This window comes from Electrophorus electricus, chromosome 6 (assembly GCF_041902795.1).
Source record: "Electrophorus electricus isolate QZ-2024a chromosome 6, ASM4190279v1, whole genome shotgun sequence".
Taxonomy (NCBI): Eukaryota; Metazoa; Chordata; class Actinopteri; order Gymnotiformes; family Gymnotidae; genus Electrophorus; species Electrophorus electricus.
In genome coordinates this window covers 31238300-31262055 of record NC_137502.1, presented here as the reverse complement: position 1 = coordinate 31262055, position 23756 = coordinate 31238300, and the positions used below count along the sequence as shown (strand labels likewise).

Below are 23756 nucleotides of genomic sequence, written 5' to 3'. Positions count from 1 at the left end.
GCCTCCTGACCAGCTTCCTGTGCGACCTCGCGTTCCTCCGTTCCATGAATCTTTTATGAGCTCGGCAGTGTGGGGTTTTCTGTGGAGAAGATTGGAATATAAATACGGCACTTGCACCCAGAGCGCTCAGGCCCTGGCTACGGGAGCAAATCCCTGTGCGTCGTTAGGCAGGCTCGTGCGGTTCCTGCTCCCCTCTGGTGTGTAACGCGCAGCACACGCTTTACTTCCCATCACACCAAGCCCACCTGGATGCACGGGACACACCTCGCATTCTCCGGCTCTTTGCGCAGCGTAGCTCTCCTCGCCACCAAAATTTCATGTTGTGCATCTCATCGACCCCGTCGTGCGAAACGGATTGCGTGCGGTACCCGAAGGCGTGGGCCGTTTCACGCAACTTAACAGCCCAAAGGGCTGTCGTCAGAGGCGCTCGATTGTCACACATTAGTCTTTAAAAGTAACACTTGTTTTTGACAGTCTCGTCCTTGTGCTCAAAAACGTTAGGTGGCCCTCCGCAAATAAACGCGGTCGCCTGCTCGCGGTGAGGTAAGAGCCGTGGCGTGTGCTCAACAGAGCGAGCGCGCCGGCGGTAAATGAGACGGCCCGCCATTCTGACACGCGGCAAATCGAAAGCGAGTGCTGAGGCGCTGGGGTCCATCCCGGCGTGGGCATTTAGACCCCCCCCCACTTTTGTTCACACCCTTTTTTTTCCTCTTTTTCCTTTGATTTCTTTTGCCTGCGTCTTCTCATTCTTCCCCCTCGTCTCCGTGTATTTTCTGGAGGATATTTTCCGCTATGAATACCTTTGACCGCGACTGCACTACCTCAGTTGCAGAAAAGGTAACTCTGTCAGGTGTATTCTTTACACGGCCTGACGGGAGAAAGGAGGATGGGGTGTATCAAGAAAGTGGGGAGAGCAGAGGAAGTGTGTGTGTGTGTGTGTGTGTGTGTGTGTGAGAGTGTGTGTGTGTGTGAGAGTGTGTGTGTGTGTGTGTGTGTGAGTGTGTCTGCGTGTGTGTCTGTGCGTGTGTGTGTCTGTGTGTGCGTGTGTGTGTGCATGTGTGTGTGCGTGTCTGTGTGTGTCTCTGTGTGTCTGTGTGTGTGTGTGTGTGCACATGTGTGAGTGTGTGTCTGTGTGTGTGCACGTGTGTGTGCACGTGTATGTGTGTGAGTGTGTCTGTGTGCGTGTGTGCCTGTGCGCGCGTGTGTGTGTGCGTGTGTGTCTGTGTGAGTGTGTATGTGTGTGTGCGTCTGTGTGTGTGTCTGTGTGTGCATGCATGTGTGTTTGCGTGTGTGTGCGCGCACGCGTGTGTGTGTGCGCGTGTGTGCGTGCGTGCGTGTGTGTGTGTGAGAGAGAGAGAGAAAGAGAGACAGCTCTGGGACCTTCACAGGCACCACACAGACAGGTCACTGATGAGTCTCTCTCTCTCTCTCTCTCTCTCTCCAATTCTCTTTCTCTGAGTGGCGTTCAAAACCAGGCCGCAGAGTGGAATGGGAAGAGCTACACAGCCGCCGGCAGGCCGGTCGTCACGGGAATGTCGTTTTAAAGGCAAATAGGGCCACTGACTGCTATTCTCCCAGATAACAAGCCACTTGCATTTTTTTTTTGTATAAAGAAACCACCTGGTCTCTTTGATCCCACCCCATCAACGAACACAGACAGAGCCACTGTCTACACACACACACACACACACACACACACACAGGCTGTGGTATCATGAGAATTAGTCAGGAGGCCAACTAGACCAAGCCCAGTGTCACACACACATACAAAGCCTACATTAGAGAACTGCTAATATGTCAGCGGGTTGCAGTGTGTAAGCACATGGGTTGGAAGATGGGCCGTAAATCTGTATACTAAAGGGCTAGATTGGTCAGAGAGAGCGAGAGAGAGCGAGAGAGAGACAGACGAGGGGATAGAGCTTGCCTGAGGGTTTAATACCACCCACATCCTAATGAAGAACGGAGGAATAATTAGACCCCTATCGCCCAATCACTTTGATTTTCTTCCCCTGAATGGTGCTGACACTCCTTCCAGATTGGGTTTAATTAGGCGCATATCACTAAATCAATATCAGCATGACAGTGGGAAAACAATGCACACGGATCTGTCTCGTAACTGTAGGCAATGTAAGGGACCAAGGGGGAGGAGCAAAGTGTGTGTATGTGTGTGTGTGGGGGGGGGGAGATGCTGGAGTAGTATGAAGTAGATGCTGAAATAGAGTGAAGAAAGTGTGATACAAGCTGACATTTCTCTGTGACGCTTCTTAGCTCTCAGTGTGATAGCCAGTCTACAGTCTGCTACAGATCTGGGTGAGGTATGGGTGGGTGAAGAGAACCCCTGAGATGGAGATCTGGGTGAGGCATGGGTGGGTGAAGAGAACCCCTGAGATGGAGATCTGGGTGAGGTATGGGTGGGTGAAGGGAACCCTTGAAATGGAGATCTGGGTGAGGCATGGGTGGGTGAAGAGAACCCCTAAGATGGAGATCTGGGTGAGGCATGGGTGGGTGAAGGGAACCCTTGAAATGGAGATCTGGGTGAGGCATGGGTGGGTGAAGAGAACCCCTGAGATGGAGATCTGGGTGAGGCATGGGTGGGTGAAGAGAACCCCTGAGATGGAGATCTGGGTGAGGCATGGGTGGGTGAAGGGAACCCTTGAAATGGAGATCTGGGTGAGGCATGGGTGGGTGAAGAGAACCCCTGAGATGGAGATCTGGGTGAGGCATGGGTGGGTGAAGGGAACCCTTGAAATGGAGATCTGGGTGAGGCATGGGTGGGTGAAGAGAACCCCTGAGATGGAGATCTGGGTGAGGCATGGGTGGGTGAAGAGAACCCCTAAGATGGAGATCTGGGTGAGGCATGGGTGGGTGAAGGGAACCCTTGAAATGGAGATCTGGGTGAGGCATGGGTGGGTGAAGAGAACCCCTGAGATGGAGATCTGGGTGAGGCATGGGTGGGTGAAGAGAACCCCTGAGATGGAGATCTGTGGCTACCACTGCTGCATTTGGGCCAACATGTCCACAGTACAGACTTTAATCTTTTTACTAATAATAAACAACAGACTCGTAAATAAAAGCTGAGTCACTGCTCTCTGTATTTCAGTCATGACTCTAGTTGGAAATGAACGACAAACATATTTTACTAAGGTTGGGGGTGGGGTGGGGGGATTACAGGCTTTTAAAAATTAATAAAAGAATATTACACTAAATCCAAAAGCATACATACAGTTAATGAAGAGATTTAGGAGCCAGTGTGATGGGATTATGGTGAAGGGCAGGATTCAGTGTACATTTGAAAGAGAGTTTGGCAGATAAGAGAGAATTATATGTTAGTACTGCTAAGATGCGACAGTATGTTGTTTTGACAGACATTACTAATGTGGTTCTTAGAAATTAGATCGCTGTCAGGAATAGTCCAGATCCTTGATTGTCTTCAGAGTGGAGGAGTCAGAATAGGCAAGGACATGTTTTTTTTTTTCCTGCACTTCCTTTCCAATAACAAGAACCTTGGTCATTCTTTGTTTAGTTGCAGAAAATCATGAGACATTTCTAAGTTAATATTATTTCTTCAGCCAGTCAGAGAAGTGGGAGACCATGAACACCAAATACTGACAGATATAATGGCATGTCATCTGCTAAAGACGTAAGCAAATCCTATATTTATTAATTATACCAGCTAACATAAGCATGCACTGTGTAAAAGCCAATAATTAAACCTTGAGGGACAAAATATTACACTGCCTTCAGAAAAATAAGCACCGAATACAACATAATACTCACATCCAGTTAAGTAGGACCTGGAGCAGTCTGTGGCTCGAACAATAAGGCCAACTTAGATCCGCGGCTTGTCAACCAGAATCATGCGCTCAGCTGCATCCGAGTCTCACTTAAATCCCTCAGAAGTGCTGTTTCCCTGCTGTCGGAGGCCTAACTAGATTGCTTTTCTTCAGCAGAGGCCTCACTAGCTGCTCTGAGACCATGTAGATAAATTCTGTGCTACAGTGACAGAACGACAATATCTGGGGCCTCAGCTGGAAGTGAGTCCTTATTAAAACTTATTAAAAAAGGTAAGAGTTAGCAGTAGAGATTGACAGTGATATAACTTAAGTTAAAGAGAGGTGGTAAAAAACAGGAAGTGTAGTATAAAGGTTTAAAAGGGAACAGGTTGTTTCAAAGCAAGGTCCTTCGTCAGCTGTGCAAGCAAACAGCTTTTAAAGGTGAAGCCAGTTTCAAGCTCATAATAGTGTATATATATATATATATATATATATATATATATATATATATATATATATATATATATATATATATATATATATATATAGAGAGAGAGAGAGAGAGAGAGAGAGAGAGAGAGAGAGAGAGAGAGAGAGAGAGAGACACACGTATGTATGGGTGGATGGATGAGGTGAGAGCAATGTTTAGTGTTTCACCATATGACAAATTGTATTGCTAAGGAATGCTGCAAACACTAGAAGAGATATAAGGGGAGAGATAAGGAGAGATAAGGGGAGAGATAAGGAGAGATCAGGGGAGATAAGGGGAGAGATAAGGAGAGATAAGGGGAGATGAGAGATATAAGGGGAGAGATACGGGGAGATATAAGGGGAGAGATAAATGGAGAGATAAGGGGAGATAAAGGGAGATAAGGGGAGAGATAAGGAGAGATCAGGGGAGATAAGGGGAGAGATAAGGGGAGATGAGAGATATAAGGGGAGAGATAAGGGGAGAGATACGGGGAGATATAAGGGGAGAGATAAATGGAGAGATAAGGGGAGATAAAGGGAGATAAGTGGAGAGATAAGGGGAGAGATAAGGAGAGATAGGGGGAAAGATGAGGGGAGGGGTTAATCAATCCATCTATACCTCATAAAAAGCTGCCAGCCCAATATGCTGTGTGAGGGCTATAACAGTGCTCAACCTCTGAGAATACAATAGCATGGTCAGCCACTGAGACCTACTGTGCATAAAGACACTAGCAAGCATATTCCAGTGGAGGGGGAGCTGAGCCCTCCATTTTAAGACAGACGGTCCAGAGGAGTCTGCGTCACCTGCTACCCTGCACGTTTCTGAGCAAGCAGGGAGGCATAAACGAGTCTGTCAGCACCTGGCACAGTGGAGGAGAGCTGCACTGGAGGAGCTGGAGGTGGAGGTGGAGGTGGAGGCATGGCCAAAGGAGGAGTGAATTCCTGTGCTATCCCACTCTCCGGAGACAGAGGGGCCAGGTGATAGCTTGGAAGAGGGGCGCTTTGTCCGAGAAGCGGAGAGAGGAGAGAGGAGACAGAGAAGAGCGAGAGAATGATGGAAGAAAAGGGCGGACCAAGAGGGAGGTGCAAGGACAAAATAGGAGCAGAGCAGGGGGATGGAGGGATTTTGAGGAAAGGAGAGAGAGAAGACGGAGGTTAGTGGATGGGTGAGAGGCGGACAGCGTGAGAGACAGAGAGAAGGAGTAGATTGCACTTGTCAGACACATTTTTCAAGATGGCCCGCCGAGGATCGATCGATGCAGCGGGGCCGATATCTGTGTTGATCACACGGAGACATCTCCAAACAAGGCTGTGTGGGACGTGAGCAACAGGAACACTGACGCTCTAAGCCACTGTATCTCTCTCCACCATGTCTGCTGGCCTGGGGGGCCCCCGGTGGCACTGGCAGGATTGCGTATTTTCTTGACAACAGGCGCGATCAACTGAATCCATCTAAATTCCACGTTGCCCACAGTCACGATCAAGTGCCAGAAACGTTGATCGTGCAGAGACCGAGAGCCAGTGACGTGAGCGCCAGTCATAGGCCCCGAAAGGTATTTGCATCCTAACGTTGTGAATGGGCGCAGCGGACGCAGCCAAGATGCGTCTGTTTCTCAAGCGCGTTATTAAACATAAAGGAGTCCAAAAATATATCTGCTATTGTCACAATTTTATGTTCAAGATAACATTCTGTAAAATACCATTAAATAGACAAAACTATTGAAAATGTCTGCACCGTGCGTGCAGGATTACGGCTGCGTGTCGGTGCGGGTGCCACCCACAAGGAGCCCAATATATTACTTCATGATACCCCAGAACACAGAACATATAACATTATAAACAAATGCTCTTTTAGTGTTTTAAGCCCTTACGCGAGGTAGGTATGCGGAACACGTGTCACAAATCAATGTGCACACATACAGTATATTACTGATCCTTTCAGAGGCCTGGAAAATCTATTCCTGCGATGGTTTGGCTTAGACCAACACTGCTAGAGCACTGATACCACACATAAGGGGATCCGAATGGCCATTATGTCTACATGACCATTAAAAACGAGGAGAGGTCTGTCTTCGGAGGCGGCCCGCTGACGGGAATATCTTAATGAGGCAAAATGGTCCGAACACGCGTTTTCTCCCTCGCATTAATGGGGAGAGCACTTCCTTCTGGGGAAGATCCGTGCCTCTCTGAACGGAATAGCAATGCGGTAGGATACTTAAGAACGGGGCATCTCAGGCGCGTTTAGCTGAAAGGGGCGCTCGTCGGTATGGACCGTGCCGCTGACGCGCGACCCTATACAAGTGTTGAAGAGGCACGAAGAGTACGAGAGGGGTGAAGGTGGCTAGCGCTCATCTCTCCCACCGTGTCTCCTTTGTGAGGACCGTCTGGCCTAGCTCTCCAACTAACATGATTTTGTTGGCTATTCCCTTTACAGCGTTGTTACTTCTCTTGATATTCATTTACAAGGCCGTATTACAGAAATCGCTCCAAATTACGTCTCTTCAGGCATTTAGAAATGCAGGTGTTTACACTTCGGCACACAAATGGCTGCCTCTGGAAGACCCGGTATCCTCTGGCAGATTAAGCGTGAAAGCACACTTTTAATGACCCTTTAATCTAATATGATTTACTGTATGCACAATTAGCTTTTATCACGTGAATGAATCGTGTTAAATTGCTGTTGGATCACTAAAAAGCAACGAAAGAAACAAAACTCGCTTCCTTTTCCAGGCGGAAAATATTGCTGAGGCTGCAATCAAGGGAATTTCTCCCTCAGACGTTCTCCGAAACATAGAAACCCATCTTAAAACCAGATTCAATCATTCCCCAGTTTAAATTTAAATGCAACGCCTGGACCCATTTATTATACTGAAGTTCTGTGTGTACTGTTCAGTGCAGTTCAGCACTGCATCCATTTTTTTTTTTTGCCATAAAATTACCCGTTAAGTAGCCAGTTTGAGGACGCGTTATAATTTGTCCCTTCTCGAGCCGTGTGAGTAATTATAGCGGGCGCTCATTAAATTACACGGCGAGCGCGCGCACACCTAACGCGCAGGAAAGGAGGTGGGGACCGATCACTTAAAGAAGCGCGTGAGCCCAGCACGGGCGGCCGAGACCGGCACACCTGACACGCCTTTAGTCTTTCTGCACCCGGACCAGCGCTGACCTGTAGGGCGCACTAGGTGTGCAAAGGTCTTCATTTCTTTTTTTTTTTCTTTTTTTTTTAAGAAATTTCGAGTGAGTTTTGTAATGTAAGCCAATTAATTATTTCTGTTTAGTGTCCTATTTCAGAGCTTTGTAAATTATTACAAATGAGTGTAATATTAAAGATCAATAACTATTAAGGAATCGAATACTATTAAGGATTTCACTCCCGTGAACCTCTGTGGAGAGGATTCAAAGGATCCACATATCTCGAGCGTAACACGTCTTTCAGAATGTGGAAGGATAAAGGGGAACTTTGAGCAACTGTTTGCATTAAGTCTTCAGTCTTTTCACCATGGACTATCATTAACCAATGTACCCATGGTTAAACTGGGAACACCTAATAACTCCGCAGCCACACAGCGCAATATTTCAACGAGTTCATAGGGCTTGAATAATTGGCCGTGCAAAGCCAGCATACCAGACTGTGTTTCACTTCATTTAGAAACCCTACGATCATTTTAAAAAAGACAAACCTACATGCCAGATTCATGGCCACATTCCTCATTTGGATTAGAAGATCGCTAACATTGGCATTCAGCCTGCCTGAGCATATGAAGCTGCATCGGTTATCACTGGGTATTCTTATTTATCCGATTTTGTATGGCCTGAAAATGCGATAACAACATCGTGACTTGCAGTTCAATTAAGAGATGAATGAAACACACTTTATATTACCGTTTAGGGTAATTATCTGAGTATTGCACCCATTTTTGCTTTTACTCCAAATTTTGAGGAAACGTTTGATGGCGTCGTTTCCTGATGAATTAGACACAGAACCATCAGTATTTTTGCTTGGCTCGTTGGCACGTCCTTAAGCGTGCTTTTCTGGGAGTGTTTGCATGAAACAGGTTAAACACTCATGAAACTGCGCGACACGCCCTTGTATGTATGCCGTTCAGTGGATTCAAAATCTACACTCTCCAGATTAAAAACTATAGCAAGATTCCCAAAGGCTTTATGTGGTTTTAACATAAAAAACATTAATGGTGTCTTTCACACAGGCTGTTGAAATATATACTTGAAATGTTTTTCGTAACGGACTGATTCACTAAAAAGAGGAAAACATCGTGAGTGTCTACATCCAACATAACAGGATTTTTCTCGCTCTCCGTAATTAATCCATTTATTATAATAACAGAGACCGTAAGGGGCCATGGGATAGGGGCTGTATTTTTTCCCCCATACAAAATGTATTTTTGATTAAGAGGATTCAAAGAGGTCAGACTGTCACGCGGTCGTTCTCGCGGCGTTATTTGCTACATTAGCCGCTGGGGCTGTAATTAGATCGTCCATGTGGGCACAGTAATAACCGCATGTGTGATGAACGCGAACATCGACATTACTTCAGCAGCAGGAGGTCTGCATGGCGGAGACCGTGCGCACACGTTTCCGTGGAGAGGGAGTGCTAGCCAAGTGACGGCCCAGCCTGCACGGAGGAGTCCCACGTCGCCGTTTGCCTGAAGTCTCACGGCGTTCCCCGCGCTACTGTTCGTGGCGCTCTGAATGTCTGCATAACGCCTACCCGCTCTGATCCACTCTGGCTTGAGCAGGTCTGAAAGGAGACCTACCTGCTTTGTTGAGTATTATCTAGCTGCGCAAAACGTTGCATGTGTGTTTGTGTCAGTCATACTGAAAGCCCAAGTCTTCAGAAACGGTCGCAACGCACTGTTTTAATTCACCTGATTTACGCAGGAATAGAAGTAATAACTGGCGGGGTGAATCAGCAATGTTTGAGCAAGAGAAAAGCAAACATGAGCAATGCACTGGGTCTCTGGGGCGCGCGGGCTCGGAACAACTCCTACTCGCCCATGGCTTCCATTCAGGCAGCTCTTATGCACACCGTTGCTTTGCTGATGGTGACAGCGCTGAGCAGACGGGTGGAACCATTATGGGTGAGCTGTAGTGTGCATGTTGTGTGTGCAGCTCCGGATTGCGACGCGAGGCTGTAACGCTGAATTAAAAATTTCTCGCTATGCCAAGCTCCATTCACAGTGAGCGCGGGCACGAGCGCGCGCTCCGTGGAAGGCCGCGGAGTGGCAGCGCGCGCCATCAGTAAGCGGGCTAGATGCCGGAGTCAGGAACCGGCAGCTAGAAGGCGGATCGTGGGATTACCGTTCGGTGAACGTCTTCACTTCAGTCGCTAAGTTTGTTAACGACAGATGAGAGCTAGCAGTGGCCAGCAAGGATTGTGGACGGAGTTGCGTTAGCTGCGATTTCCAGTTGTGTGTTCCTTGAATGTTTGCTAGGCGATGGCTGTCAGCCACGCCAGACCTTATAAGAATGAGGGGACTTCACGTCGGGAGGCCGAGGCTCGTTATTACATCAGTGAATGCTGAGTGGCTCCGGTATTTCAGACCATTGTAAAGGCATACCAGCGAATTCACAAAGACAGCTTTGTGGACTATGCCTGCGGATGTTGGGTTTTTTTCTAATTGTATTTTTATTTGAATGTTTACTAGATTGTGCATATTTGTAATGTGAAAGCGTGGACAACAGATACGTTTTTAGAATGTGTTGTGCGCTGTAAGTGGTTGCATGTAACAGCCTGTAAGGCAGAAAAAAAACCACGTCCTTGATGTGTACGTTTTTTGTGTGCCGTTTCCCCCCTTTGCTGAGATCGTTGCTGCCATCAAGAGGACAATTTGTGCACTACGCTGTCGGCTGAAGTTCGCATGCATGGTGGGAATTGATTAAAATGGCTTTGAAGCTAAAGTCCTGCAGGAAAATAGCACAGTAGAATTTCAAGTGTTCATGATAAAGTGGATGAGCACCTGGTACACACGAGCTCGCGTGTGTGTCCGTGCACGGGGCGCGGCCTTTTTAACGTCTGTATTTGGTCCTTATAAAGTGTACTTGGTTGTGTGTGTGCATGTGTGATAGTGTCTGCATGTGAGATCATTAGTGAGGATGCAAAGACCGTGTACAGAAATAGCCGAGTGAGGACCCTGCAGGGCATGTAGTGTGTGTGAGCAAGAGGCAAGCTGCCATTTTCCCGTGGCTACAGCAGGCGAACACAGCCATGGAGCTGCATACAGATGCGACTACAATATTCAAGTCATCTGACTCCATTCTTACCAAACACTGGCCCCCCACACAACCCATTCTGTCTCCTAATGAAGTATAGATATCTTTGATTGCATTGCATTCATTTACAACTGGGGCAATCACATTCAAAAGAATATTTGATCAAAGCTAATTCTAACTGATTACCAACTGCGCTGTGCTCCACAGGAGAGAGTGAGGTTTAGCTTCACTCTTCTACATTTGTTGCGCTTGGGCGCCATCTGGTGGTCAGTGCCAGCTTTTCGTTCTCTTGGCTACTTTACAATGTCAAACCTCATTACCACTAATAGCCTTATAAAAATAAATTCTGCACAAAAGAGGATATTTTTCGCTTTCTCTTTAATGCTTAATGATTAAACAAAAGCTGCTTGTCCCACTGAATCAGAAATCGATTCTCATGTATTTAATGAGATGACTGAGCATTAAAACGTAAGCCAGTGCAATGAAATATAACAACAGGGAACAGAGAAAACACGGCATTTGCTGTCAGTGTTACAAGCCCATTTGGAGTTAAAGAAGCGCCACATAAACTCTTGCTGGATAAGTAGCTACTCGGCCAAAGGATGTACCATCCCCGAAACTGGGAGAAACTGGGATAATGCACTTTTCCTTTAATGGGAGTCAAAAGCAAACATAGGGGTCGGTTCTGCACTAGGCTTCCACTAATGGGAGAGACCAAGTCATCAAGTGGCTGGTACTTTTCGTGATGCTCTTGCGTATGTATGGGAATGGATACTCCTCTGCGTTTGACTCCAGTGAATGAGATATGCAGTGAACATCCTGTTGCTCAGACCTCAGTGGAACCACGTGTAAATTTGAATGTGCTGGGCTGACATCAATCATACCACTATAACACACACCCTGACGTGTGACTGTGAGGTGACATCAGTCATACCGCTGTAACACACACCCTGACGTGTGACTGTGAGGTGACATCAGTCATACCGCTGTAACACACACCCTGACGTGTGACTGTGAGGTGACATCAGTCATACCGCTGTAACACACACCCTGACGTGTGACTGTGAGGTGACATCAGTCATACCGCTGTAACACACACCCTGACGTGTGACTGTGAGGTGACATCAGTCATACCGCTGTAACACACACCCTGACGTGTGACTGTGAGGTGACATCAGTCATACCGCTGTAACACACAGCCTGACGTGTGACTGTGAGGTGACATCAGTCATACCGCTGTAACACACACCCTGACGTGTGACTGTGAGGTGACATCAGTCATACCGCTGTAACACACACCGACGTGTGACTGTGAGGTGACATCAGTCATACCGCTGTAACACACAGCCTGACGTGTGACTGTGAGGTGACATCAGTCATACCGCTGTAACACACACCCTGACGTGTGACTGTGAGGTGACATCAGTCATACCGCTGTAACACACACCGACGTGTGACTGTGAGGTGACAGTCATACCGCTGTAACACACAGCCTGACGTGTGACTGTGAGGTGACATCAGTCATACCGCTGTAACACAGACTGACGTGTGACTGTGAGGTGACATCAGTCATACCGCTGTAACACAGACTGATGTGTGACTGTGAGGTGACATCAGTCATACCGCTGTAACACACACCGACGTGTGACTGTGAGGTGACATCAGTTATACCGCTGTAACACACACCCTGACGTGTGACTGTGAGGTGACATCAGTCATACCGCTGTAACACACAGCCTGACGTGTGACTGTGAGGTGACATCAGTCATACCGCTGTAACACACACCCTGACGTGTGACTGTGAGGTGACATTAGTCATACCGCTGTAACACACACCGACGTGTGACTGTGAGGTGACATCAGTCATACCGCTGTAACACAGACTGACGTGTGACTGTGAGGTGACATCAGTCATACCGCTGTAACACACACCGACGTGTGACTGTGAGGTGACATCAGTTATACCGCTGTAACACACACCCTGACGTGTGACTGTGAGGTGACATCAGTTATACCGCTGTAACACACACCCTGACGTGTGACTGTGAGGTGACATCAGTTATACCGCTGTAACACACACCCTGACGTGTGACTGTGAGGTGACATCAGTTATACCGCTGTAACACACACCCTGACGTGTGACTGTGAGGTGACATCAGTCATACCGCTGTAACACAGACTGACGTGTGACTGTGAGGTGACATCAGTCATACCGCTGTAACACAGACTGATGTGTGACTGTGAGGTGACATCAGTCATACCGCTGTAACACACACCGACGTGTGACTGTGAGGTGACATCAGTTATACCGCTGTAACACACACCCTGACGTGTGACTGTGAGGTTACATCAGTCATACCGCTGTAACACACACCCTGACGTGTGACTGTGAGGTTACATCAGTCATACCGCTGTAACACACAGCCTGACGTGTGACTGTGAGGTGACATCAGTCATACCGCTGTAACACAGACTGACGTGTGACTGTGAGGTGACATCAGTCATACCGCTGTAACACAGACTGATGTGTGACTGTGAGGTGACATCAGTCATACCGCTGTAACACAGACTGACGTGTGACTGTGAGGTGACATCAGTCATACCGCTGTAACACACACCCTGACGTGTGACTGTGAGGTTACATCAGTCATACCGCTGTAACACACACCCTGACGTGTGACTGTGAGGTGACATCAGTCATACCGCTGTAACACAGACTGACGTGTGACTGTGAGGTGACATCAGTCATACCGCTGTAACACACACCGACGTGTGACTGTGAGGTGACATCAGTCATACCGCTGTAACACACAGCCTGACGTGTGACTGTGAGGTGACATCAGTCATACCGCTGTAACACACACCCTGACGTGTGACTGTGAGGTGACATCAGTCATACCGCTGTAACACACACCCTGACGTGTGACTGGTGCAAACGCTGGCTGACTGATTCAGGGGAAATATTGTAAATTGTTTCTTACCCAGTGTTGCAGCTGAAATTTAGATTGTGTTTATGTTTGGTAAGTTTAGCTGCAGTTGTGTATTCAGGTGAAGTATGAAACATTTATCCATCATAATTTCCATACATAATTATTTTGGTTCTACATGAAAAGAATCACATGAAATGGTATGGCTGCAACTACTGTGAATTTAAAAAGCAAGAATATTGAGCCTGTATAACTTCCAGATTAGCTATGTAGCTAAGAATCTTGACAGTATTGCGCAATTACTTTAACAGCTCTCACGTCTTGATGAAATCGATGAAATATTCTGTTGACTGTGAATTTCAGTTGACTTGCTTTTGGCTGTGAATGATATGGTACTATCAGATGTAGTGACAGTTTTGCTATTGAAAAGATCCACCTTTACTGCATGTATCATGTGCAATCTTTAAGGATTACAAATAACACATGTCTACCCATGTTCAATTCCATGATGGCTCTTATCTGTCTGCACACACTGTGAAAACTGTCATCTAGCAAATATATGCTTTGGTCTTTGGCATAACATTGTTTTATGGTTGGGAGAATGATGTTCACAGTACCATATAACAATGATCAAAGTGCTAAATGTATTTATTTATTGTAGTACTCCATTACTGCCACCTGATGGCAGCGTTGCTCCAGCCAACCGGGGAGGGCGGCATGAGGACAGAGGTGCGTTGAGGCTTTAATGGATGTCTTGCAGCTGTCAATTCTGATGGAATCTCACAATAGACATGACAGTGCAAATGACTGAACACTCCACATGGCGCTGCACACAGAGGAGGTGCTCGAGGAGAATAACATCTGGTGAATACGGAGCCCCTCCCCCCTTATCTCTGTTTCCCTCCACACCACAGTGCCACAGTGGCTCCTAAGACAGCTTACACGCCTGCATAAACAAAAGCCGAAAAGCAGAATTTAAAATCACACGGCGCCTGTTTTCACTGGAGGTCTTCTTCGCCGACTTCTTGTCAAAGCAAGCAACCACCTTAAACACAGGACACAGAGGGGGAAAGGGAGCTCTGATTTCCCAGATCCTTCTTTTAAGCATTTCCCCCCATTTCATCCGTCATGTTTGGGTTCATCCTAATGGATGGGCCTGAAGTTACTCATCAGAGTCTAACCGCGCAGCAGGCTACGGGCAGGGCGGGGGTGCACGTGCAGGTGAGGGCATCTGACCGGCTGCAGCTACAGGTGAGATGAGGGAACAAGAGAACAACTTCCTGTGCCGCGTCGCTCTTCCGCGCTGCAGTCTGATTAAGGAGGTGTCAGACAGCTGGGATGAGTGAGGAGCTGTTGTGAGGGAGGAACCGCCGACTGACTCCTGCTCTTCCTCGTTAATGCTGGGAGCTCTCTTCTCTCGCTCTCTCGCTCTCTCCCCTGTCTGTCTTTTTTCTCTTCCTCTCCCTCTATATCTGCCTTTTGCATTCTTTTATTTTTGTCACTCTACTTTGCTCTGTCTTTCATGCGCACACACACACACACACACACACACACACACACTCATACTCATGCACAGGGCAAGCCTAATATAGCAGTAGCTTCAGGCATCCTCGGAGTGCAGCCTTAAAGCAACGGTGGCGTTAGAAGCGGGATTGTTACTCGAGGGACGCAAGCGCTTCTCCCCTGCTTGCTCCTGCTCATTCGCTCGCTTGCGCGCAAAAAAAGAGACTTATGGCGTGGCGAGCGCAATGAGATAGGGAGAGGATGTGTGCGTAGCCTCGCTGGAGGGAGGGAGAGAAATCGAGAGAGAAAGAGTGGGAGAGAGCGAGAAGGTGAGCGGGAGGGAGCGAGAGAGAAAGAAAGAAAACGAGAGACAAGGAGAGAGAGAGTGAGAGAAAGAAAAAGTGAGAGAGGGAGGGTGAGAGAGATAGGGTGGGAGGGAGGGAGAGAGAGAGAGAGAGAGAGGGGAGAGGGCTCGGAAGGGGGAGAGACAGAGCGGGAAAGAGGGGGGCAGCCAGTGCGCAAGCTCTGCATCTTGAGAGAGAGAGAGAGGTGCTGGCATTCGCTCCCAGGCAGCAGGACTGAGAGGAGTGTGGACCGACGTTCCGTGATGTCGCTAGATCCCAGCAGCCTGCCTGCCCCTGCCCCTGCTCCCGCGCCCCGCCGCGTCTGACCGTCCTGCCTCCACAGGCGAACAGGGCTCCATCGAAGATCAGAAGCTGAGTGCGGGGGGCTCCGGCACGCAGAAACCCCCTCGGGGCGTAGGGCTCGGCCGATCGGCGGGGACGGGGGGCAGGCCGGGCTTCGGGGCCGGGCAGCCGTGCGGCTGGGCGGCAGGGCGCCATGAGCGTACCTCTGCTGAAGATTGGAGCGGTGCTCAGCACCATGGCCATGGTGACGAACTGGATGTCCCAGACACTTCCCTCCCTCGTGGGACTCAACGGCACCACGGTCTCGCGCGGGGGCACCTCTGAGAGGATCGTCAGTGTGCGTAGCTTTACTCTCCTAACTCTCTCTCTCTCTCTTTCTCTCTCTTTCTCTCTCTGACTGTGTTAGCTGTATGACTGCTGAGCAGAAAACTGTCTGATCCAGAGACTTAAATGAGCAGTTTTCCTCATGGATGCTTGGAGATAAGCTGGTGGTCTGTTGGGGAGTTGTTACGCTGGGCCGCGGGCCAGTCTGCCAGGGGACGCCTGGCTGTGAGGGCCTGATCCTGGAGGCCAGTCTGTCACAGCCAATGCCAGTGAGGAGGGCTGATGGGAGGCTGTGGTGTTTGGCGGTGTTACTCAAACAGATTTTGGTAGGCTTCCGGAGAGCCAAGGGGTGATCCTATCATCTGAGGTTGAGCAGAGATGTTTTCAGTCATGTTTGGAGCATTTCTGCGTGTGTGTGTGTGTGTGTGTGTGTGTGTGCGTGTGTGTGTGTGTGTGCGTGTGGTGGTGTGAGGCAGGCTGGAGAGGTGTTGCTGTACTTAACGATTCATAGAAATAGAATCACGCTGGTGAGATGAAAGGTGGAATGTCAAGACTAAGGCATCAGCTAATATTGCATTGTACATCTTTCTCCCTCCCTCACTCTCTCTCTCTCTCTCTCTCTCTCTCTCTCTCTCTCTCTCTCTCTCTCTCCATCCTACATGCACGTGTATCCACACACATTTTGCTTCTTAGCTCTGTGGGTTGGTTAGAGAACAAGGGTTGCAAGGGTTAGTCATAATCATGTCATCGTGTTTTCTGCATCCTCCGAGTCCTCCCACACTACACCCTAGGGTTCCAGCTGCCGTTCGTCTTTGGAGAACTGAAGAGCTAGGTATCGTTCCACGAGGAAGATATGAAGTGTTTCCAGTGGTCAGTGAGGATGACCACTATTGCTTGGTCAGCCTTTGTAAACTGCAAATTTAAATGTATGCAGAATCCTACATGCTGAAAATAGTTATTTCCTAAAAGATTCTTAAGCAATGATTGGCTATAACTTCACCAAAACAAAGGCGTTCGTGTATGGGTGTGTAAATGTGTTTGTGTGTATGTGTGTGTGAAAAAGAGAGAGAGAGAGCAAGAGAGTGAAGCCAGTGTGAAAAACAGGCAGAGGTGGTGCTTGTGACATTTCCACAGTCATTAAAGGTGAGATGTAGCCCGTGGTATCACGGGTTAATCCTCTGTGTGAACGGCTGTCTCTAAACAGCCTGGCATGGGTAGCTGATGGCCAGGGCTGGCGGCCATGGGCTGTCTGGCTCACTGAAGGCAGCCTACTGGACATCGTCCTGCCCAAAGCCCCTCCGTCTGTCTGGGACAGTCTCGGTGAGCGAGGGGGTGGGGGGTGGGGGTGCTGATGGTGCGAGGGAGTCTCACAGCTTCCTTTAATGTGTTCACACCCTCCTCCGAGGGCCGCTACTACTGCTCACTTCTCCCAGTGCTGTACAAGGGAAAGCTGTTTTTGTTTTTGTTTTTATTTTCGCTCAGAGCAATCCCCGCCCCCACCCCTCACGCCTGGGTTGACTTCAGTTATCCACCCTGCAGTTTGGCTCCTTTTCCTGTCTTGAATGTCTAGCCCTCCTGAAGACCTTGATTAGCCAAAGCAATGGTGCCAGATTGGCGACATGTTGGTGCCAACTCCACCTCCTGGAGATCTGCAGCCCTGAAGACTTTAGTTCCAAACCTAATCAAACGCACCTGATCCAGCTAACCAAAACCTTCAGTACCATCTGAATATTAGAGGCAGTTGAATTGGAACTAAACTACATATGATGGTAGATCTCCAGGACTGGAGGGGGGCATATATGTCCTGTTGGAGTCTACGGTCTTCAGGAGCACTGAACTGGCCTTTGGAAGCTAACCGAATGTATCGCAGATTGGCATGCAAACTGTAAACATAACTCTTCGGTTCCGATCACAAGGTCGGTAATTCATCTCGGTTCATATTACTGCAATTCAACACACTAAGCCGTTTGCACCTTAGAATTTCAATCTGTGAGATTCAATCTGTGAGATGCAGAAAGCTGGGAGATGTGGGAAAAGGTGGGAAAGAGGCAACCGGAAAAAGTAATTCAATTATCATTTTCTGTTTTAGTCGAGCATATCGCGTGAATGAAGCACTCGTATTTTCAAATATGTTAGACCAAGATCTGCTGAGCTCAGACCTCACCAGCATCATGAGCAGTAAATGTAAATGCTGGATATTTTATAGGATGCAGATTTAATGTTCTTTAAAGACTTCTTTTGTTGTAGCTCCAAACGCCCTCTGCAGTGATTCCTGATTAGAGTTTTAATTTGGTGTCATATAATGAGGAGTAGGCCTGGAATATCTAGATGCACCTGAAATATCCTGATTATGTCCTGATTATACCCTGATTATATCCTGATATACCTGATATATCTGGATGCATAAGGCTTTAGGCAACCTAGGTAATGGTGTTTGTCTAGCACATACTGTTTCTGTTTTGCTTAACATGTTTCTAACGCCCTCTTGTTATGAAAATCAAAATTCATTTGGCATTCTTACCATTCTGAAATAATGTAGCACCAATACAGCGCGTGCTGAAGAAATGAACTCAAGCTATGGTTTTGTAGTTTTTCTTCGGATGCCCTCCAGATACAGCAGACGTTAGATCATGAATCCGTTTCAAGCATTCTTTTTAATTCATTCCCATCTACTTCAACACGAGGCTATTTCTGAGAACATCTATTTTTGAACACATCTACCACACTGAGTATTCTAATATCTTTTTTGCCTCAGAAATTCTCTCTCTTCGTGTTCATGCCCTGATGGGTCTATGGCTCACTCCCCACCGGCAAACACACTCATTACCGTGGAATCCCTTTTGCGGGCTGAGCTCTCGGAGGTAGGATGGACAGCCACAATGCCGAGTCATCACTCAGAAGGGAAAGAAAAGGGAGAAGCCGCCCACCCGTGCGTCCGGACCGCCATGCGTTTCACGCACAACCTAGAGAGTACGGAACTGGAAACGCGCTAGCATCCGATTATGGGATATGCCGATCGTAAGGCGGAGCTCTCTGCTCAGGGCGTGTGTAGTATGGCCAGAGACACCCGCCATTAGAGTGCACCATGACGGGCCAGCACACGCACTGCACTGTGTGCACACTAGCGTGTAGGAATAGTGTTCACCAACTGAGAAACGCTTACACGTGCCCATCACTAAGGAGGCATCAGAAAATATGGAAATAACTAAGTAACTATGAGCAAGCACCCATCATTGAAAAAGTAGCTATCATTAAGTGCCCATCAGTAAATAAGCAAGTACTGGTAATTGTCTATTGTAATAAATATCTGTATGCATCTGTCACTAGATAAGTAAGCAGCAAGACCCCATAACCCTGTAAGTAACTATGACAGAGAAAAGTGAGCTGACCGGTGTGCGAGCCTGGAGCCAAAATGGCTGCGTGCCAGAGCCGCTGCAGTCTGAAGCAGGCAAGTTCACAGAGCACTGATTCATTCATCGCGCTCGTGTGCATTGTGGTTGGGGAATGGCGTGGGTGGACACAGGCCAGGTATAGCCGAGCTCAGGGGCCACCGCTGACACCACTGCGCCTCCTCCTTGGTGCTCATATAATAGGGAGGCTTCTGGGCCAAAGCCAGACTACAGAATCTGGTGGCTTCAACAGGCGGCTGTTAGGCTCAGCAGGGAGCGATACAGCACCATCTCTGCTCACGCCTGTGGACCGGTTCAGCGTTTGCTTGCGGAGGAGATTAAGACCCCACCCATGGAGAAGCTGAGGAGAAAAGCTAAATGTTGAAGCTAAATGAGCAGGAGCTGGAGCAAGGACCTGTGAACTAGATCCATGGCCGGTCTGTAAAGAGAGCACCATATGGCCGAACACGTGCTGGGGTGAGTCATAGCCTGCACACTCACCTGGGCCGCCACAGGGGCCAAAGCAGCAAAGGCAGAGCCAAGCCGCCAACGCAGTGAAACCGCTAACGCACCAATCTGCCCACGGACCGAAACCGCTAACGCACCAATCTGCCCACGGACCGAAACCGCTAACGCACCAATCTGCCCACGGACCGAAACCGCTAACGCACCAATCTGCCCACGGACCGAAACCGCTAACGCACCAATCTGCCAACGGACCAAAACCCGTAGCACACCAGTCTGCCAACAGACCGAAACTGTCAGTGGACCAAAACCACCAATACCCTGCAATGCATTGTAAACACTAACACACCAAAGCTGCCAATGGACTGAAACCATCAATCTAATCAAACTGCCAATGCACCAGAAACGCTTCAAAACCACCAACACACCAAAACACAATTCGGTTGCTGAGTGATGGAGGACCAAAACACAAAAGCACTAACACCTGTATGGTAAAAAGCACAGAACTAATTCTGTTGTCTGAGAAAGTGTGGTGCTGGCCACTGAAGAATCACTTGGTCTGCTAGGCTGTTCAACAGCCAAGTCATTTTCATCTACAGTACATCTGGCTTGAATTTAAGGAACTTCGTAGACATTTACTGTCCCACTGAGAATCAGGAAGGTCCTGCATCCCAGAGAGAAACGTTGGGGGAAAATGTTTCTGTAACCAGAGAGGACAGCCTGGTCCCAGAAGAAGGGTGCCGAGGTAATCTGACACGGAGCTAATGTTGGGTGGAATGGTCCCGGGTGTCCACCAGTGGTGTAATTGGCTAACAGCTGCACTGGCTGACATGTGCATTCGCTTGCTCAGTATGGGGATACGGTATGACTTGAGAGAGGCTTTATCGTCAGCAGCTTGGTGAGGGTGTTGGAACATGATAGTGGAGTCAGTGTGTGTGTGTGTGTGTGTGTGTGTGTGTGTGTGTGTGTGAGAGAGAGAGATGAGGGCAAGGCTGCTTTAATATGCTGAGATGGTGCTGTGTGAAGAAGAGAGAGAGAAAGAGAGAATGAGGAGCAGAGAGAGAGAGGGAGAAAGAGAGGGAGAAGGATAGAGAGATGTTCCTGTTGCCCTACAAGCCTGGGCACCACCATCTCTGTGTGACTATACCAAAAGCTAACAACCAGCCTCACAATGGAGAGGGAGAGAGGGAGAGAGGGAGGGAGGGAGGGAGAGAGAGAGAGAGACCATTACAATAAGGTTACAATATCACACCAAAGACCCAGCGCTTGAAAAGCTTGTTCCTCTCTCTCTCTCTCTCTCTCTCTCTCTCTCTCTCTCTCTCTCACTTAGAGCTCTCATGTCTGAAGTGTCTCTTGCCCCTCTCTTGTCCTCTGCTCATGAAACTTGTAATAGACTTCCCGTCACACTCGTAAACCAGAGCCTGCAGATTTACGAGCTCATTTGTCCCCTGCCTTCACAGCGACCCGCCTCAGGGTCGGCCTAATGAAACGAGCCTCGACCTCGCGCCCGCCTCTAATTGGTCAGTCGCTCTGCAGACCGTTAGCGGTGGCCAGGAAGCCCACATGCAGGGTGGCCAAAGAGGGCCGGCCCGCGGATGAGGTCACCCCCGAGCCACTGCTCCTACACATATAGAGACGTTTGCCCAATCAAATGCTGATAAACTGACAACCTTTCTTCTGGAGGAGGTAGGCATCCCCGCACGTGAAGTGAAACGTTACTCCCAGAGAGAGAGAGAGAGAGAGAGAGAGAGAGAGAGCAAGAGAGAGAGAGAAAAGTTTGATCATTTTCAGGTGAAGCAGTGGAATTGTTGACTCCCTCACTAATTGGCATGTTGATGTGTGCTGGTTCAGCAGTGCTGTGCTGAGAGGCTCATGCCAGCAGGAGGACTGGAGGAGAGAGAAGAGCGTGTGAGAGAGGGAGGGTGGAGGGAGGATGGAGGCGAGACTTGCTGGCTGTAGCCTAAGAGACGGCCACCGCTCTCTGAAATCAGACCCCACCAACTTCTGTGCAGCTCTGCACATTCATTCTTCCGTCTGCTGCTCTCCCCTCTTTCCTCCCTCCCTCCCTCCCTCCCTCTCTCTCTCTCTCTCTCTCTCATCTGCATCGCTGTCACTCTGTCCCTCCTCCTTCTCTCTGTCTGTCATCGCCACAGTCCTCTGTCACTATCTACATCATCTCTCTCTCTCTCGTCTCTGCCTCTCCGTCTGCAGCACGTCAGTCTCTGTCACCGTAACTGGACGTCCTGCTCTCCGCCTTATCTCGCGCTGCCGCTCTCTCTCCGTAAAGCCATTAGCGCGTCCTTTTCTCTACCTTTGGCTTGACATTTCCGGTGTGTTAGAGGACAGGGGCGTGGTGCATTAGGCACCGCGCTGACTGAACCTGTGGGACGAACTGTGCTACCCACAACAGGCGGATGATTCATACAGAGATTCTCCTTCTCTCTCTCGCTCTCTCTCTCTCTCTCTCTCTCTCTCTCTCTCTCTCTCTCTCTCTCTCTCTCTCTGTTCAGTCGTGATGTCATCTATACTGGACAGATTGAGTCAGATTTATGCCCTGATCCCCCATTCTTGAATGTTTGCCCACATATCCGTGTCCCCTTAATGGCTGCGATATCAACTCCCGTCCTATGCATGTTACGGTGAAACCATAATAATGTTGTCTTTTTGTACACCCGCCGCTGAAGCTCTGGAGATATTGGCCTTGTATCGACAGCGTGGTGAGCTTAAGGTCCTTATCTGACTACACTGCTCGATAATGTCTGCTGCACGTTTGTATCTCGGGGGTCTCTGGCCCACCAACCTGTGGGACATGCCCAGTGCGAGAGGAGGAGGTGGCTTGGCGTTTGCGCACACTCGCAGTCCCTTGATCTTTCACAGCCCGTCCGTGAGATGTAAATGAGTCACGTATCGATGTGCGCGAGCACATGCACCGAGGCAGTGCGTGAGATGCTATCCGAGCAATTATGCATTAAACATGCTTCCGTTGCGCCACCAGCGCTTGGTGAAGTTCAAGTGGACATGAATGAGATACGTGTGCCAGAGCATATTCAAGCCCACTGACCCCACACAACACGTGCATTTTAGAGAGTTATTCCCGTGTGTGTGTGTGTGTGTGTGTGTGTGTGCCCCCTGCTCACTTCACCTCCACCCTTTCCTGCAGTCGAGGGGAAACTGCAGCTGAATGCATAGGTGGGTGGTAATGAGTCCAGGGGAGAATGTAATCGGTGCTTAAATTAAAACTCAACATTTATGCAATATTAATGAAGCAAAGGCATATTTATGGGTGAGCGCCGGCTCCCCGCTGGCCCAGTGCCCACCTGTGCCCGCCCAACTCCCCCGGACGGGCTCACGTGGAACAGCTAGCGTGTGCCACGTGCGTCACACGCGACTGGCTAGGCCGAAGGGTGGAGCACCTCATCCGGGAGGCAGGGAACGTGGGCGTTGGGCGGAGAGGGGGCACCGTGGTGACGAGCCCACAATCGGCTGGAGGCGTAGGATCAGAGCGGCCAGAAGAATGAGATCCACGTCTGGGCTGTCCAGACAGATTATTCAGAGGAGGACGGGTGTACTGTCACGTACCGATCCGCAAATGGCCCACGACATCCAGTCGAAGATGCGACTACAAGGGAGATTTGGATGTCTGGATCAGTTTCGTTACAGAATTGATCAGAGTGCAATCGGAGCTTTTGGTGGTGACCAAAAGTCACCACTAAGCAATTTCGTCCACAAATGTTTTGATTGCCAATTGTAAATGAATGTTCATTTCAATTCTATCAGATATATTCACGAAAATGTTTGTAAAAATGGGATTAACTGTGCAAGATTAATTTCTGGATAATAAAGAGAGATAATGTATCAGGGTGCGTATCAAGTTAATTTTGTGTCGAGTGCACTAAAATTACACGCTAAAAGGTTAAAAACTATAACCTCAAGATCTAAACATACTACAAATACAAGTAAAGAGTTCAATAAAAAATATATATATATATATCCCTTAACTACTCCAGTCTTTCACCTTTTGCTTGT

General features: G+C 48.6%; 1 protein-coding gene across 2 annotated transcripts in view; it reads left to right on the top strand.

Annotated features, from left to right (window-relative positions):
- Window positions 1-23756, top strand: part of olfm2a (olfactomedin 2a) — a 44381-nt gene that overhangs the window by 7839 nt on the left and 12786 nt on the right. The window contains exon 1 of one of the 2 annotated variants that reach the window (XM_035525717.2): window positions 15420-15889. The exons of the other annotated variant lie outside the window; for it this stretch is intronic. Within the exon in view, the coding sequence (XP_035381610.1) occupies window positions 15746-15889 (144 nt within the window). The 5' untranslated portion in view covers window positions 15420-15745. Of the gene's footprint in view, window positions 1-15419; window positions 15890-23756 lie in introns of those variants that run through there. 2 annotated transcript variants of the gene reach the window in all.